We start from the raw sequence: 18492 nt of genomic DNA on the forward strand, positions 1-18492 counted from the left end.
CTTAGACAAAAATCTCTATGAATTACTTTTCGCTCCTTCCATTTCAATCCTGGCCCCTACAACAGTCAAGCATTATTTTTCCACTGTTTGAACTTTAAGGCTCACCTCTGCCTTTTGTCCACCGCGAAAGCTTATCCCATCAGAGATACACGACTGGAACTCTGCAATGGTGTAGTATTCCACTTCCACAGAGGGTGGCTCTGGTGGTTTGGGCAACTGAAAACCCTATGGCAAACAGGAAGTTTCGTTCAATTAAACTATAGAAACAGCAGGCTGAACAGCAGTACGAACAAGAAATTGCCTTCTCAGACATTCTATTCACTGAACTCTTTCGAATTCTTCCTGTGCAACTTCCTAAAGAGATAGGACGCAAGAGAGAAGGATTTCTAAATATGCACTGTCAATGACATTTTTGCTAACTATTGCAAGTGTGATAATCTTTACCTGAACAGTAAAACATTTTACTGATGGGGCATATACTGTGAGCTGCCATACCAGTCACAGTCACAACAGCCCATTTGCTCTGGGACTTTGTCCAGTAACACTCCATTCTTGGATGACTTGTCACAACTGCAGAAAAATGCATTGCAACACGCCTATGATAGATTCTTCCTATTGCCAAATATACTACTATAAAAATGTAATCCTAATGAATTATAGCTTTTAATATGCTGTTGGATTTTAATTCTTCAATGATATAATCAAATGGGCATCTTCTACAACAAGAAATGAGAGCTTTGCTCAGATGAAGTAATAAAAGAAGGGGAAGAACGTCACTAAAAGATTCTAGTTTCTCTCCATAACAGTCCCAAAACAATTAGCCAAATACCAACATCCAAATGTCAATAAAACCCACATTTAAATTTTACAATGGCTCCATGAGAAACAAGACTGATATTTACAGCTATTATGGTAGCGTATCAGACTTCTCTAAAAGCTATATGCCTTCACGTTAAGCTATCACATTTTAGAGGGTATATTCATCTGGTTGCTTGAGAGGCATCTCAAGTAACACAAACTGATCAAAAAAGCTATAGCAAAGATTGAATACTATGTATTGTCTGTCCACAAAGAAGTTATTAGTGTGACTTCTGTGCGATAGATTACTTCAGATGAGAACTATCCAGGTGATAGTCCAAATGTCATAAATTGGTTCAAAATTCCACACTCCCAGCTTTGAAAACAAAGGATCATAGAAGGTCTTCTTCCTGCAGCACACATCCTTCCATAAGATCCCAAGTCATTTGAAACATATACAGACAGTGAAGCTCAGCCACCTCAGAGATGGGAGCAATGGAAGGAGGGAAGAGTTCTAAGTCAACCAAATGGGCTTTAATGCACATTCACAGGACACAGTGGATTCACAAAGTTCTCCCTACTTAAAACTTTTATTTTCCTGTGAAAATACTCATACCAGCAATTCTTCATATGGTTGAGGGGTTGGTATGAAACTGCTGGGTCAGATCAGTTTGAGTTCTACACATTCGTTTGTGAAGGCTTCTGATATCTAACTCCCAATAACTGTCTCATGTCCAACATGACTTTCTCCTCCTCTAAATATCTTTTCAGTAGGACTGAAAGTGACTATTTTCTAAGTTCAGACATAACATAGCATCAAAATATTCTGATATGAGAGGGGACTGCAAATTAAGAACAGTTCAACATTTTCAAAATGTTGCCCTAACTAAAGAAAACAGAAATCTCCCAATTAACATTAGGATATCTATGTCTGTTCAACAGTAAAATGAAAATAAAGGATGTCTCTGATATCTCCCACTGCGCCACACTTAGTATAATTGTAGGAAGCCTAATAAAGTACCCACACACCTATGCCCCATTGCTACTATATACTGTAAAACAATACAAACCAGACTGGATTCTCTTCGTGGTGGTGGCCTTGTCCTTAAATTCGGAGAACCTAAGCAGGAAAGATGAGGGGAAAATTTATTTAACTTGTTAGATACTGCTAAACACATTTCTCAGCAGCTCTCTTCTGTCACAATGAGAGTATTAGAAATCAATATTTGAAATATTTAAGCGACCTCTGTGAAACAAGGCAGGAAACCATGAGGATATATTAGAAATATTAAGGTAACTTTGCTATTCATCTCAGCTAGACTAGCAAATTTAAGAGGAAATCACTGCCAGAAAGTAGTGGATTGCATATTCTGCTGGAACTGACCAGGCCATTGGAGACAAGCCAGCAAAGAACTGGCCTAATATCTAGCCTTCCCCCCCAGCAGTAAAAATAATCCACTATATTAGTAACATTTATATTATCCTCTCTCAAAGTATCTTACCATTCCCTGCTCAGATGAGTGTTAGCATCTGCATTTTGCAGATGAAGTAGTACAAACATTATAGCAACTTGATCCCAGGAAAAAAGCAAAACAAATGCAAGATAAGATGTACATGGTCTCCTTGATTTGAACGCACCATCACATCATCTGCATTACTGGGGCTGAGGGGCAGCACATTTTATGGTGCTCAGAAGAGGGAAAAAAACCTTTTCCTGAAATAAAATGTTAAGTCTCCACATAGTGGCTAAGATAAACAAGCATTAGCCAATCTTTATATAAAGTCAAATTTTATCACTATTAAAAAATGAATGTATCTTGGAGTTCCTGCAAATCTACAGTGAAGTGCAAAGATCTACACAGCAGATCTAAGCTGACCTAAGCTAACACCAGCCCTGAAAGATAGAAAACAACAATTATTGCAAGCAGGTGGAAATCCTCACTACTTTAATGTCTTACTTATTTGAGCTCTTTGTGGCGCTATCCTTGCTATGGCTGGAGATCCCTGGGCCAGTTTGGAAGCCTGCTTGTCTGGTGTCATCATGGCATTACCATTAGAGTCATTGCAAAGAATAGGCAAACTGATTTCCTTCTTGGTGATATGTGTTTCTGAGGTCTCATTTTCTGCTTGAGTTTCCTTGTCAGCGGATTTCTTGTTCAGCAGGTTGCTGATCTCCATGATGTTTCCAATGATTTCCACTGGCCCAGTTAAGTTCTTTTTTCTAGATGGAAGATCATCTTTAGCCTTCTTCAGATACGAAGCTGGGGCCCAGCCCTCTTTGCCAAGATACCTGCAGGTGCAAAAGGAAATATCAACACATTGAACACAGCTTTCTCAATGCATTTCAGGTGCAACAACAAAGGCAAAATTAATGGATGATGATATAAAACAAAACTTGGAGACCACAAAAGCTGATCTGAGTACTGAATTTATTACCTACTGACATCTCAAAGTCAGCTCAGCTAGTAGCAAACTGCAGACTATTGTTAAAAGTCACTTATCATAAAAAAAGAGTCTCTCTGGGTAAGGAACATAGTTATTCACAAGACAAAGAGCTCGACCACTTTTGTTTTATGCCCCTTCTAGCCAGTACTAAAAAAAAATTTAGTATTCTTCCATGCAGCAAAAAATGCAAGCTAGTGAGTAAAAGATTTTAACCCTTCCAAGCAGCAACTCAAAATGGAAAAGAGTTAAAATAAGAATGAAATTCATCCCCACACATGCGCTCTATAAAAGGCCCTTGTGCAATCCTATCTCCTTGTAATTATAATAATGAATACTTCTCCTCCTCTCATAACTCCCAGTCCTGTCTGATCAGCTTTTTTATTTTTATGGAGAATACGGGATTGTTAAACCACTGTAGCTTCCTCCATCACTGCAAGGTCAAGAAAAAAATGTGACTAGAAAAAAATAAAGCCAGCTTTGATGGAGATTCATTTTCCTAAACAAGCTAGGGGCTATTTAAAGAAATAAACTGGGAAATCTGAAAAGACACTTGAATCCAGTACGTGTTCCTGGAGCATCAGACTGAGCTGCTTATGCTACACTTCAAACTGAAGTCATTCTTCCACAACTGGGCTTTTGGGAAGATGGTTTTTCTAACTCCTGCCATTCCTAACACCTCAGCAGGGATTTCAGATTACAATCAGACTCCAGGGAGGACCACGTGGATGAACTCTGCTTTCCCTAATGAAACCTTAACTTGCTACAGAGCGAGTCACTGAAACCCTTCTCTCTTTAATCTCTCACGATACCCAAGGCAGGTGCTTGAACTGTAAGTGGGAAAGCAGGCTCCATTAAATTCCTGGTGCTCAGGAAATCTGCAGTAAATACAAAGGCTAAAAGAGTAGGACTCCAAGTCTCTTCAGTGCAAGCAGAAATTCAGACTGTAAAGGAGGAAGCTGGGAGGGGAAATATCATAAAATAGTTTTCGAGCAGATTCATAACTGTTATGCAAAGCAAGGATTCTGTGATTCACTGTGAGATTACTGCACCAGGGCGTATCCTAGGCTCATCCATCACATTTGGACACTCAAGAAGGGCACCAAGACTTTGTGGATGAAACAGGAACACGTACTGTATGTTGTCTTCCTTAGACTTTTTGTTAGTATCCTGCTGTACAAAAACAATTTCTGTACTTACAGCAAGAAGTACAAGGGTCTCTGTGTTTCAAAAGCTTGCTTTTTCCTCCCCTCTCATCTATATCAACATGGACACAAAACAGAGATGCTGCTGTTTCCTACAGCAGCTTCTCTCTGTCATGCATGAAGGCAAAGATAAGGATCTTCCCTGTTCGGAGAGTTCAGCTATGAGTTTTTCCAAGGATTCTGGTATCAAAGAAAAACATCCCAAGAGCTTTGAGCTTTGTTTGCAGCAAGGAGACTAATAAAAAGTAATGAAGTGATAATGACTTGATTTGGCTTCTAACAGATATGCAACAACAAGCTACTGATACTGTATCAGGATACGACTTCGATCTACACAATTCCGTCCTCTTTGAGGATTTTCAGACAAACCACAAACCGAGCTGAAAGAAAAAAAAAAAAAAAAAGACTTCCATATGTTCCATACCCCCCGTTATGAAGAGGCATCTCAGTACCATTTTCAAGTCCTGAAGACTTTTCGCTCCGACTGCTTTTGCAGTAGAAGGTCCTTCTGCAAAGCTACAGATCAGTGCACTAGGTAAGTTTTTGGAAGGACAGAGAACTTTACATGATTTGGAAATGTCAAGATTTTAGCTCAAAGAGAAAGCTGGCCAGTGCACTGAAAACTGCAGTGAACACTGCAAAGGTTACTTCTAACAGAGCTTGATTGTGCAAAATCAGCAAGAAAAAAACATTCTACATCCATCTTAGTTTGTGGGTGACTTAATATGTTTAAGATCAGAAAAGCAGCAACAGGCAGGTTCTGTGCTGGCTCGTTAGTTCTCCTGCCAACTGTGTGTGGCTGTTTGGATCAGCCCATATAATCCTGCTGCTTCAGACCTCTGATCTCACACAGTTTCTCCCAATGAATAGAAGCAGCAATAGCTGGACAGTTCATAACTCTGGGCAACATACCCTCACAGCAGAGGCTGTTGCTAGCTTCTCCTTCCTATGAGTCAGTAAATTCAATCTGAAGTTAATGCTAAGCAGTAGCTGCCAGCAACTGCCAACTTATTTCTGCATCTCCACAAATAAAATGATGCTTATATAAGATGTCAAATAGGCTTACACCTTAGTTCTTGAACACAGTAATCTCAAGCCCCTTTTGCAAACATAGCTCAAAGAATACTCTCACCTACAAAATAGGGAGATCAAGAACTAGAACAAATGCCAACCAGCTTCAGAGAAGCCTTGAACCAGTAATGACCTTCACTTCACGTCCAAGAGCTGAATCACAAACATCCTTCCTTCATTTATAATCACAACCCACTGGAAATACCTCAAACCCCAGCGTAGGTCCCTCCCAGCTCTGGGGCAGCTACTTATCACCCCAAGTGCACCTCATTCACTTGGGCTCAGGCTCAGAACAAATAACTAAACTGAAGCAGCAGGCTGATAGCAAATTCTTTGCTTAGCGTGTGTTCATTTGAATGCTAACAGGCACCATAAGTTACCTCCAGGTGAGGGTTATGATGGAAAGCAAGATTTAAATAATGGGTGCTGTTGTCATCAGGAGGTGGACAGATCCACTGAATTCAGAGGAGCAGTACAAAGGATCCATGTCAGAGCATTTGTTTCATTTCTCCACATTTGAAACAATTTTTTTAAAAACACAATATAAAAAAATAAAGGAAAACACCAATACTGTCTCTAGCTTCTATAGCAAAGAAATGGGAGGGTTATAGAATGAGGTGCAATGATTTGATTCCCCGTGATTCCAAAACTCTCTGTTTATATTACATGAAGGAAAAAATGGATTCAAACCATAGGAATGTTAAAAAAAAAAAAAAAAGAAGAAGGCAGAAATGCCTGTGTGAGTCTAAGAGTCACATCTGCTTTCCAGCTCCAGAGCACTGGAACTACTCCAGAGGGAAGCAAACTGGGGGAGGAAAAAAAAAGAAAAAAGAAAAAAAAAAAAAAAAAGAAAAAAGAAGGACAGGAAATGAGGATCAGCACATGGCAAAGAATTTGGGGAAATTACATATTTAAGGTGGAACACGCTAACGTCTTTAAGGTGGATTCCATTTGCAAGCTGCTGGGTTTGTTTGTATTTCTGGACATTTATGCGTGTTCGGGCTCTGCTATCCAGCTCAGCAAACAACAAAGCAGCAGGATTCAGCTGCAGCCTCTTCCCACCTTCCTGCATGCTCACTGCAGGAGAGGGAGTTGCTGCCTGCAAGGCACTCAGTGCTCAGAATGCAGAATTGTTGAGGATGAGGAACCTTTTTTCTGAGTGGACCCAAACAGTATCATGGGGGTTTAAGTCTAACAAACAGCACAAGAAGTTCAAGATGGTTTGGGCTGCAAAGGAGCAGCTTGCCAGGGACGGATCACTGCATCAACATTTCTCAAAGCATTGCTAGTGGAAAAATAAGTTTCCAAGAGCTGACTAAACCTCCAGCCAGAGGGCTCAATAGTGCCCTAAAGCAGCAGAGGATGACTGGCATCAAAGCACCCAATGCACTCCTTTGGGAAGAGCTAACCCACCTTTCAACAAAACAGAGGCTGCTCAACCCCAAATGTCTCTTTAAGAAAAAAAGCCAAGGACATGTAGCATTCCCAGCCTATCAAGGAGAGGGTGGGGAACCCAGTGGCCTTCAAGTGGATGAATGTGAAGGAGCCACTTCAGCAAGCATCATTGTATGCCAGATTGCACTTCTGCTGTAGAGCCTGACAAGCACACACTTGTGCTTTAGTTCCTAGAAAACCGTGTGCCTAGTTGAAAGGAGAGTGCAAGGGAAAAGAAAAAAAGGGATTTCTATTTATTGTAGAGCTGTTGGCATGGCAAGGGGAAAACTACGGCAGTAACGCAGCTGCATTTCAAAGAACACTAAAATAAACTGGAGGTATCTTGCAATACTTCTTCCCTCACAAAATCTACATGCTGTTGGCTCCTCTATCTGCAGCTTTGGATTCCACTCCTGAGAATGATTAAAAGAGAAAAAAATGTGACCTGACCAAACCCAGGAATTCTGAGTGCCTCCTATCTAGAGTACCTCCCTGACTCCACTGCTATCTTTATTAGCCTCTTCTCTCTATGGGAGCATTAGATGGAAGACAAAAATCTATTTTATAACTACAGGACATCAAGAAAAACAACAACATTGCTTTGGTCAGCAATTTCAGAACCCTCATTCATTGCTAATGAATCAAGCAGAACTCAAACAAAAACAAGTTACGACTTGAGGAGGGAAAGGGGAAAAATCATTACATGCTGAACAGAAAGATGACTTCAGGCGATGTGTTGCATTGCCTGAGAGACAAACTGGCATTTTTAAGCTATCTGTTGTATCACTTCTTGTTTAAAAGGACCTGAGATCTCACAATACCACCAGATGCATACAGCTGAGCAATGCATTTGTTATGAAGAGGCAGAGTCCTATGTGCTGTGTAAGCTTAGATGCAGAAAGTTTTCAAAGTACTGACACCTTATATCCCTATCTTAGACACACTTAACATAGGTTTTTCCAGAGAAATCTCCTTTTAAAGTGCTTAAGCCTCTATGACTGTTATTTCAAATGCATAGTTAGACATGTGATGATAACTTCACCTGCCCTTGGAACACATTCCTGAAGGCCCAGTCTGGATAAGCAGAAGTCAGATGAATTACCTGAAGTGTCAATAAGTTTTATGAAGAGCAGTAGCCAGAAAATTGATCTTTTGTCCCTGAAAACAGCACTGTCTACCCCAAACAGCTCAGCAGACCACAATGAGCCTTTCAGCATTACTATAAATGATTTAAACATACTGCAGAAAAACTTACACTGGAAACAGATTAAAATTACACACAACAGTCAGGAGTGTCGTATCAACTCAGATATGGGCTTTTAACTTGAAGGAAGGAAAAAGTTTCCACAGGTTAAGGAATTTCCCCACTGGAAAAGTCCACAGCTTTTGCATACACTGTAGTATTACTTTAATCAACATCACATTGTCTTTGCCTTTTCTTTATGTTTCTTCAAGATGCAGTACGGATAATCTGGGTTTCCTTGCCCAGCTACAGAATTAGTTAAGCGCTAACATTAAGTAAACAATCAGAAAAGTCATTGCCACAGGCCCTGCAGAACCGTGGCAGTGCAGCTTCTTTACCTTATGTACCACCATCCTTCCAGGTTCTTTTGGATGACCTCCACGGTGACCCCTTTTTCGAACCCAATCTCATCCTTCCCCTGGCTGGCGTACGGCTGAATAGTGACATATTTCTCTTCTAGTGAAGGGAGAAAAGGCAACATCAGTTAGGGTCAGAATTAGTCCAGCTGTTTTTCTGTTCTGCTTGCTTTTAAACTGTTATGCAGTGATTACGTGGAGCCATTGCAAAAGGCGGAGCCCAGCTCAGGGGCCCACTGATTATTTATGCTGACGACATGATAGATAATCAGCCCCTTGCCACTACCCTGCTGCTGATAATCACAAAGCATTTCCATGCCAATAATGACACAAAGTCCCTTGAGAGCTTCCCCCTCCCCTCCCCATGTTCCTCGAGTGGGTAAGAGAGAGAATTTGTAGTTGGACTTCACTCCCATACTGTAACTTGACAGAATCAACCCAGCTGCCAAATCAGCAGAGCGTCACTGCGGGAGCTCCAGCCAGTTGGCTCTTTTGAACACGTACATGGCTGCACGAAGCGTTGTGTTACTGAAACCTGAGCCCCAGGGCCACAGAGGGACTGATGCTCCCCAGCACGGAAGAGTTGGCCCATCACACTGCTCTCTCTGCTCCTCCAGAGCAGCGTGAAGTGGCAGGAATGAGCTTGAACCAGCATTTAAAGAAGCGGCCTATGAATAGAAGGGTTTTGTGTTTAACAGGAGATCATAAAGCATTTTGAGGTCATGGGTTGTGAAGTGTTTGCAAACACACTTTTGCTAGACCTCACTCCAGAGAAGTGCACAAAGGGCAGTGATAAAGAAGAAAGCCAAGACATACTTCAAAAGTACAACCTAGATTTCAAGTATGATGTTTGAGCCAACACCCTACTCATCTCCAGCAGCTATTACATTTCCAGGCTAGGCAGAGGTGAGCAGATGCGCTGAGCCCAAGCCAAAGAGCAGAGCAAGCAGCCACCATCTCAGCATCTCCACCCACCCACGAGGAGTCATCTCCTGCAGTATCTCCATCATTCCAGGATGATGTTCTAGGTCAATCTTCAGAGAATCACAGAATGGCCAGGATTGGAAGGGATCTCAAAGATCATGAATCTCCAACCCCCCTGCCACATGCAGGGCCACCAACTTCCCCATTTAATACTAGACCAGGCTGCCCAGGGCCCCATCCAACCTGGCCTTGAACACCTCCAGGGATGGGGCATCCACAACCTCTCTGGGTAGCCTGATCCAGCACCTCACCACTCTCATAGTAAAGAGCTTCCCACACCTAAATCTTCCCTTCCTCAACTTAAAACCATTTCTCCATGTCCCGCTGTTATCTATCCTTTCAAAGAGTTGATTCCCCTCCTGTTTGTAGGCTCTCTTTAGGTACTGAAAGGCTGCAATCTTCTCTGTTAGCTTAAAGTACAGCTGGCATTGAAAACAGTTACCAAACTCCTCCACTGAACCCAAGCTACAGTGCATTTAACAGTATGAGTTTCTGTGGCTAGATCAGAGCAGGGAAGGCCATCACTGAGGTACAACCCAACAGCCTTTCCAGCACTTTCTGCTGGCAATCACAACAAGGCACGGCCAGGAGCAAACGGGGGGTTGTCTGTGCACAGGCAGGAAATTAAGTGAATCCAGAGTTCCTGATCACTGCAGAACAAAGGAGCTATGAGAAGGTTGAAAGCACTTTTAGAGAAAGAGAAGCAGACCGTACCATCTGTTGGGTTTTGTGGTTCAACTGCATCTTGTTGCTGAGTTAAGTATAGAAAATTAAAAGAAAAATCCTTACTGAGATAGAGTAAGAAACATCTGAGAAGTGGGGAAAAAAGATGGCAGGCTGTCTGACGGCATAAAATTCAGTAAAATGACATCTGAAATCAACTCCTTTCAATGGAATGCATTCGATGCTAATTCTGACAGAGTAAAACCTGTGAAAACCTTTGCTTCCAAAAGGAAAATATTCTCTCCTACTCCCTGTTAATGCAATTATTTTATTATTGCTAAGGAATTCCAGTTTGTGATCATCATCAAGGTACAGCATCTTCCCCACAGACGTACTCTGCTACAAGATAGGGTCCGATGAGTACTGAAGCAGCTAATGAAACCTGGCTTCAAAGTCTCAGGAGAGTTTTCCTTCTCTGTGCTCCTGCTCTGCATAGTAAAGGCAGACTTGTTCTTAATCTATTTAAAGTGATTGCTGCTGGTGGAGTTTTGCATCCAGTTTCATCACCCACAAAACCCCAAGCACTAAAATGAGCTCTAGAAAATCCTTGGACAGAGGAGAGGGCCAAGAGGAAATTCAGGTACAGAGCTGCAACACAGTCCAGAGAAACACTGCACCAGAAACTTCCAGAGACATTTCTAGGACAGCTACAAAGACCTATGTCACGTGCTTGCTTAGCACTGGAAGAAGGCTCTGCTTGGTCTCCCCCACATCAAAGCTGCTCTGTAACTGAGGCTGTTGAAGCTTGCCATTCCCCCTTGCCACTATGGCTACAGCAGGAGTCTCTCTGTTTCCCTTACTTTCTTCCTTACATGCACCTGCTGTAGCTAAAGCCAGTTCCAGCTCCTCTTGCCAGGCAAAGCAGTCCCACTGTCTCCAGGGATGCAACTTCCCTCCTTCTGCAGAGGACAGGGGAAGTCATGGCTCAGGCATTCACACCTGCAACAGAGTATTCCAAAATCCTGCTCCAGCACAGTCTCTTGTGGCTGAGAAATGGCCACAATGTTCACCCACCAACTCCAGCAGCAGCATGTATGAGTCTGAAAATGCAAGTGAAGTCAAAGTTTGCAGACAGGGTCCTTCGCAAACCAGGATGCAACCACCCTCTGAACATTAGATCTCTTCCTGCCCTACTGAAAACACTGTTTCAAGTCTACACAGGTTGCTCCAAAAGGAACACCTCCTATTTATTTCCATACCAAGGAGAAGCCACATCCTCTGCTGGCACAGCTGCAGCCTTTCCTGATCTTCCCACTATTACTTAGGTTTAATGGGGAGAGACTGCTCCTAAGCAGCACTCTGCCTCCAGTACTGTCATTGCTGCATGGCCTACTGCTCTCATCTTGCTGCCTTGCATCACACTCAATACTGCCTGTTAGTGGCTCCAAATGACCAGAGACACTGGACAACTCCTGAAATAAACAAGGAATTGCTTGGGAGGGAGGGTGTAATTCCATCCAGGGGGCCATAACACTAGGATGCACAGGTGAGACTGGTGGGTCTTTCTGAGCTGCCACAGTCTGTCTTACTCTGTCCAGGAACACCTTCATTCTCAGATCTTCAGTCTTGTAGCTTTTAACTCCTCTTTGAGAGAAAAGTCTCTGGGAGATTCCTCCCTGTAGGGAGGGAAGGGGAAATTAAAAAGAGACTGAATGGAAGTTGAAGGCTGAGAGAGAAGTTCTCTCAAGAAGCAAGACAATCATAGTTCTGAGGGTAAAAATCCACTCAGAAAAGAGCATCCTATAACGTTTGTCTTTCACAGTTCTATTTTTAAGCTTACAGATCAAAAACAGGAAGGCACCATTAAAATTTCCCCTTGCAAAGTGCTTTCAAAGCAAAAATTATGGTCGTTTCCAAGATTACACACGTTTGGTTTCTGTCAGTGGTGCAGAGGATACCACAAACACACATGAGGTTTGTAACTTAAACAGTACTCTGAAGACACGGATCCCCTTGCAACCCAAGTGTAATTCTGGTTTGCTTCTCAGAGACTGTCTCCAGGCAGAGGATGTTACGCATAAACCAACATTTGCTGGAAGGAGCAGTGGAGCTTTCAATAGCTGTGTCACTTAAGAGGATTGATGCAGCATTCAACATATCAGATTACTATTCACAAGTCTTTAAGAGAAGACATTTGACACTTTATGATTGATATGTAAAGTTACTGGAAAGACTTAACATAGATGAATGGCTTCATGAGAGAATCAGCAGAGCAGCAGCCAGTGGCAAGACACTGCATTGAATTACACTGGCAATTCTGAAATATGCTGCTTTTGTTCAGATATTGTGACAGGCAACAGTATAGGACACACATCAGTGAACCATCCCAGACCCACCAACAAAGTTACGTACCCCAGATCTGCAAAGAATTCACAAATGTTTAATCCTGATTCATCAAGTTTTGATTTAACAATTACCGGTCAAAAAAAAAAAAAAAAAAAAAAAGCAAGAATATAATTTGTATTCCCCAGTTGCAGCTTCCATTACATCAACTTCACCGTTGAGGTCAAGTGGGCAGAATAAGCTTTACTGCGTGATACAAAACACATACACCAGCTACAGGGCTGCATTCTGGAAATAAAGAGATGAGAATCTGACTCCCTTTCAGGATCAGTTGAAAATGGCACACTTCTGTTCTTAGCATGTGACATTCAGAGATTCTCTGTTAATAGTTCAATCAGACAACTTCCCTTATATTTCTATATTTCTAGTTGGCAGGTCAAAGATATCTTCCCCAGTTGAACTGAAGGAGATATCTCTACTGGAAAATCAGCTACCCTTGTAGATCTAAGCAGAGCACTCATGAAGAAGCAATGTCTGTTTGTCAGAGAGATACAATACAAGCCTGTCACATCATGCATTATTCAACTGCAACCCACTTAGCTTGGAAGGCAAGGATTATTATGTGCCATTCTCTCCTCCTGGACACTGACACATTTAAAACGTGCACAACAAGAATTTCTGCCCTGTTTGGACTACCAGACCCACACCACCCACCTGGAGCATTTCCAGAGTCTCTGGCAGCCCAGTGCTGAGTCCACTTGTTACTACAAAACCTGACATCTCCATCGGCCTTTCCCCTCCTTCCTTTTCTTCTCTCCAAAGGCAGACTTCTATTTTACTCTGTTTTTTCCTTAAGCCTCCTCAGGAAAGGCAGTAGAGGCTTGGAAGCAACATTTATATAAGCTGAGAGCTGAGGGTTTCCTATACACAAATGACAGGCTAGTGATGGTGCAGCTTCTCCTAGCTTTGAGATCAGAGTCCTGTTTGAGACTGCTGGAAGCAATGTGAAAGTAACTCACATCAAGCAATCCAAAACCAAGCCAAGACAACTTAAGAGTGCTCATGCATCTTTTTCTACCTATTTTCAGATGCAGTTTAAATAAAGTGCAACTTTTTGTATTAAAAGTACTTAAAACATCACTTTTAAATCACGTTATGATTTGAGAGGACTTCATGCCAACAACACTTATTCTTGTATAATGGCAGACCAAGACAATAATGCTTCACAGTGTTTTTTGGTCTAGAACTAGAGCCTGTTATTAAAGATCCAGCAGACGCATTCACTCCATCACCCTCCCTTTAATCAGCAAATACCCAAACAGGTTCCCTTTTGTTTCATCTGCTGTATTTTTGTCTACAGGAAAAAATGGGATCTGAGAGAAATTTTAGACATTGGATACGGCATTTTCCATACCAGGTGTCCCATTAAGACAGAGGAAAAACCTCAGAACAGCTAAGATGAAGAAGCTACATCAGTTCCTGAAGAAACTATTTAATTATCAGAAAGAACAAGGCACTAAACTTGACAGCCTAAAAGGCTTCTTCCAATCCCATCTGTCAAACCCAGACTTCAGATAGTGTGTGCTCACACTCACTCACACACACACACACACACACACTAGAGTTATGAGGTGTCTTGAGAAAGGGACTTGGTCCCTCCTCTGGCTGTCTGGATTTATACTTACTCAGGTCAAGGAAAGCAGACCTATGGTTTTACTGCTAGAGCTGTAACATAGAACTTCAGTAGCAGTTTCCAAATCTTCCTTATTCAATCTTCCCAATTCCCTTGGCACCGGTTATTTCAGATTCTTTCTAGTCTATCACCAAGGTAACAGCTCCTTTCCCCAACATCTTCAAAATCTTCTATCACTGCTGCTCCCCTCAGCTAAATCTCAGGCCCTTCCATCTCTTTTGCACAGCCACCTCCTCTCTTTCGCTCCCTTCCCAGCACAATGCTGGGAATCACTCTGGTTCTTCAACCACTTTCTATCAGGTGTGGCACCAAATTGAATTGCCCCACCTTGAGTTTTTAAGCCTTAGGGCTACCATCTTGCTTTAATATCCTACTACACATAACTGTTTCATTCCCTTTTCATTTCCCACTCCTCCAAATCCTTTCATCTTTCTGTGCTCAGCTCCATACCTTTCCCATGATGCCTCATCAACCTGAATAGGCTCCCTCCTCTATGATATCAAATAACCCAAAACCTCTCAAATCCTTACTGAAATAAGCTTCACCTACCCCAGTTTCCTGCCTTGCCAAACAAGCTTAGTTTTAGCCCTTCTCTAAAAGCTTTTAAAAATGCCAAATAAATATCACTTTCCACTGTGAAAAACCTTTTGGTCGTAATAAGATGCATGCCAAATTGCCACTTGCCCAGGCTCCTTTGATGCATGAGCTCTCGTTCTCTTTGTTTAGGCTGTAAAGTATTTGGGACTGGAACCTTGCATTTATGGCAGTGAAAATACCACGCACATTTCCAGCCCTGCATAATCAGTCTCAACTCTCCTAGGCAAATGGCCAGCGCTCAGACATTTCTGTTTCCAAGTTCTGAACGCCCTGCGCTGCACACCCCTCCTTCACCTAGATTTCAGAAGTTTGCTCTCTTCTCTCTCCATAAACAAGCGTGCAAGCTATCCACAGCGCTTCAGGAGCCAAGTAAGGGAGCAATTTCCTTTGCTCAGCTGGTGCCTAGACATGTCCCCAACTTTCTGTGACCCTAGGCTGGTTGGAAATGTTAGGGGGAGGACAGAGGGGAGCTGGGCTAGAAATTAGCCAATTAACGATTTCTCAGCAAAATGCAACAGCCCCAACCCTACATCTTCCAAACCACAGAAGAATTTTCTTTCAAAATACTTTCCCCTCAGTCAGCAGTCTGCTCGCCCTCCCCCCTTTGTCAGACCTGCTTCTGGAAAAAGTCTCCCTGCTCCAGAGAGAGACGCGACGACTCAACACCGGCTGTGCTTTCCTTGTCTAAATATTCTGCAGAGAAAAGAACTAGCCACAGCTATCAAATGTGACCATCTGCAGACAGGAGCTCTTCAGCTTTTGTCTCTCTCCCATTCCTTCCTGTCCCCTCTTTTTTTTTTTTTTTCTTCTTTAAATAGCAGAAACATCATGCCAACACACACACAAAAAAGAATAATGACATTTCTTCTTAACAGTTCTGTATTACACATGCTTGATATTCAACCAGCAAGAAGTAATAAACATTTACTACTTTCCTTGGAGAACCAGGGTGGGAGGAGGTAGGAGAAAAAGGAAGAAACTAACTACATCTAGTGTTCTGTGCCAATTTGATTTAGCACTTGAAAGTGGCAGTCAGGCTGCCACAGCTGGCAAACAGGCTGCAGAAAGATGCACTTGGGCAAGAAGATGGCTTCAAGCCTCAAGAGCAATTTGGTGGCTTCTGAGCTGCCTCCCCTCTGCTCCATCATCTCCCAACAAGTTAGGCAAGCACTAGGAAGACGTATAGTTTTCAAGCTAGAACTTTAACTCTTTCATTCAATAGCTTATTTCTTGTGCTAGCAGCTACTCTTACATAATAGGTTCATTTGACAGAAATACAGACTGCGTGTTGCTACACTGTTGGCACAAATAAATGTAAAGTACTCCCCTGCATTGTACCAGCTCCAATGAGAGTGCTGGGCACAAACCCAGAGAAGCAGTAACTTACAGCAAATATCTGGCATATAAAACAGCATGTAAACCCCCATTTTTCCCAATCAAACTCTAATAGCACAAATGACTTCTTGTGAAATAAGCTCATAAACAATCCCAAGCCCTCTTCTAGGCAAATTTCCAAGTAAATGCATCTGTAGAAACAGCATTTCACCTGGTGCAAGAGAATGTGAACTCTGCACCTTGTGCATCCAACAAGGGTCAGTCTGAGGAAAACTACAAATGTTCAAGCTTCTCCTCACAATCAGCATTTGTATTAGGTTGGGTCTCAAAACTACAGGCCAACATTTAGAATATATACCATATTTAGAAATATTCAACTTTAAAAAAAAACCCTACAACTACACAAGAAACATAAACCAACATAATCTCTTAGATCTGGGCACACCACAGACAGTTTTAAAGAGAAAACTTCAGCAACAAATGTCATCTGTTTCTCTTTGTAAAAACAGACTACAGCTGTTCTCTTCGCAGATTTTTTTCCAGCTTTATAAAAGGAACACTACTACGATATTCAATAATTTGTCTTTCATCTTTCTTCTTTGCAGACCCAGCAACATTACTCCCAGATATCTGAGTCTTGGGGTTGCTCAGCCTCTTTAAAGGTCTTTGGAAAAAGACAAAGTAAGCCTCAAGTTGCCTCCAAAGTCCTGGCCTTCAGACCCATCTTTAGTTAGGGCTTAAGCGGTTTGATCTCAAAACTAGACAGTAAAATAGTTTCTATTTATGCTTGAGTACCACTAATGAAGGGAAGCATCCTTTTCAGCTTGCCTTGAACTCCGGTGAACTGTCAGAGCTAACCACTCAGAAAGCTGGGACCATCTGAAGCAGAATATCACTGGGTGGGAAGAATTTAAGCCAAAATGTTTAATTGAATTTATTTCCAAGAAAGAGGCCAAGTGGGGGAGGGGAAGCTGTTTTCTCTGCATTAAGCAGTTTTGGCAGCCTCATATTTGAGCAGCCTCATGTTCTTCTGTGCTTTGGAGCACGGGCTCGAAGGCTAGCAGCAGCATATGCACAGTTCAAGTATTCTGTCATTTCTGTGCAAACCCACCCAAATTTGGCCTTGTTAGAAGCCTTTTGGGCTGGAATGGGAGGGGAAGAAGCAAAAAACAAGTCTCTACTGACCTCGCATAAACCGTGATCTGTTAGAGAGCAGTGGGCTGGACACCCAAAAAGACTCATACTTCTGCAACTGCAGTTTGGAAGGGATGGATGCCTGTACAGGCTGCAGCTATACCAGATGCATACTACCTCCAATGTGTCCCCAAGTGCTCAGATCACTTTCTTTACTTCCCATCAACCTGCTCCAGTAAGAACTTCCTAATCTCCCATCTCAAATAACACCATACACCTTAGTTTTAGCAAATGTGGTCGGTTATAGCTGAAATGTATCAGAGGGAACTCATACAAGCAGATCCTCCTTGGAAGATGCTCAGTCCTTGAGATGTAGCCATGATCTAGCTTGAGATAAGGCACATTGTCCAAGACAGTTTGAAATCCAGCACTGTTTGGGCCTAAAAGGGAAGAAATTTTTACAGAGCAAGACAAAGGCTGGGATAGAAGAGACTGTGTGGTGAGGAAGACTGCCAGGGAAGACAGCATGACACCAGCCAGAGGGTAGGGCTGGAAAAGATGTATGCACAGATGATGAGCAGAAGAGGGAAAAGAGGGGAATGCAACTTAGATCCTTGAGTATTACCAGCACACTATGCTACAGGATTGGCCCTGCAGCCTTAACATTTTTAGAGTTTTGTTTCAGTACAGTATGAATAGGAAAGAAAACATATATATATACATATATATATATATATACATATACATATACACATACATACATACATACATACAAATATATATATATAAAAAAACTGGTAAACAGAGTGCTTAGAAAACTGATTCCCCAAAGTTCTCCTAGTTAAAGTGTCAGGAAGCATCTGGCAGAGTTTGATATGAAAAAAATAAGCAGCTCCCAAATTCTTTGGGTACAGAAGCTGTTTCTCCCCCCTACATGCCAGCACATGTGCTTACTGTTGTTTGTTTTTTGACACCTTTGGTGTGTATCTGGTGCCTAAGGCAGGATCTTGCCTCAGGATTGGTTATTGCAGGGTGGTTATTGCAGTATTGGTTAATGCAGGGTGAAGCTACTCTAGGGAAAGACAACCCCTCTTGTTATTGTGGTTCCCTCACAGATACTTTGAAGCACAGGTTAAAAAAAAAAAGTCACTGAAGTTATTTGTTGCTTGGAATCTTAATAGGTCTGCACTCAGG

At 42.1% G+C, this 18492-nt stretch overlaps 1 protein-coding gene across 10 annotated transcripts in view; it reads right to left on the reverse strand.

The window, feature by feature from the left end:
- SH3PXD2A (SH3 and PX domains 2A) overlaps positions 1 to 18492 on the reverse strand; it is a 232111-nt gene that overhangs the window by 12226 nt on the left and 201393 nt on the right. For all 10 annotated transcript variants that reach the window (XM_010714667.4, XM_010714665.4, XM_031554493.2 and 7 more), the window contains 4 exons: positions 8532 to 8649; positions 2757 to 3088; positions 1869 to 1918; positions 106 to 225 (listed from right to left, as the gene is read on the reverse strand). In XM_010714667.4, coding sequence (XP_010712969.1) covers positions 106 to 225; positions 1869 to 1918; positions 2757 to 3088; positions 8532 to 8649 — 620 coding nt within the window. The remainder of the gene's footprint in view (positions 1 to 105; positions 226 to 1868; positions 1919 to 2756; positions 3089 to 8531; positions 8650 to 18492) is intronic.

The sequence above is a fragment of the Meleagris gallopavo genome, chromosome 8 (assembly GCF_905368555.1).
Source record: "Meleagris gallopavo chromosome 8, MGAL_WU_HG_1.1, whole genome shotgun sequence".
NCBI classification, from domain to species: Eukaryota; Metazoa; Chordata; class Aves; order Galliformes; family Phasianidae; genus Meleagris; species Meleagris gallopavo.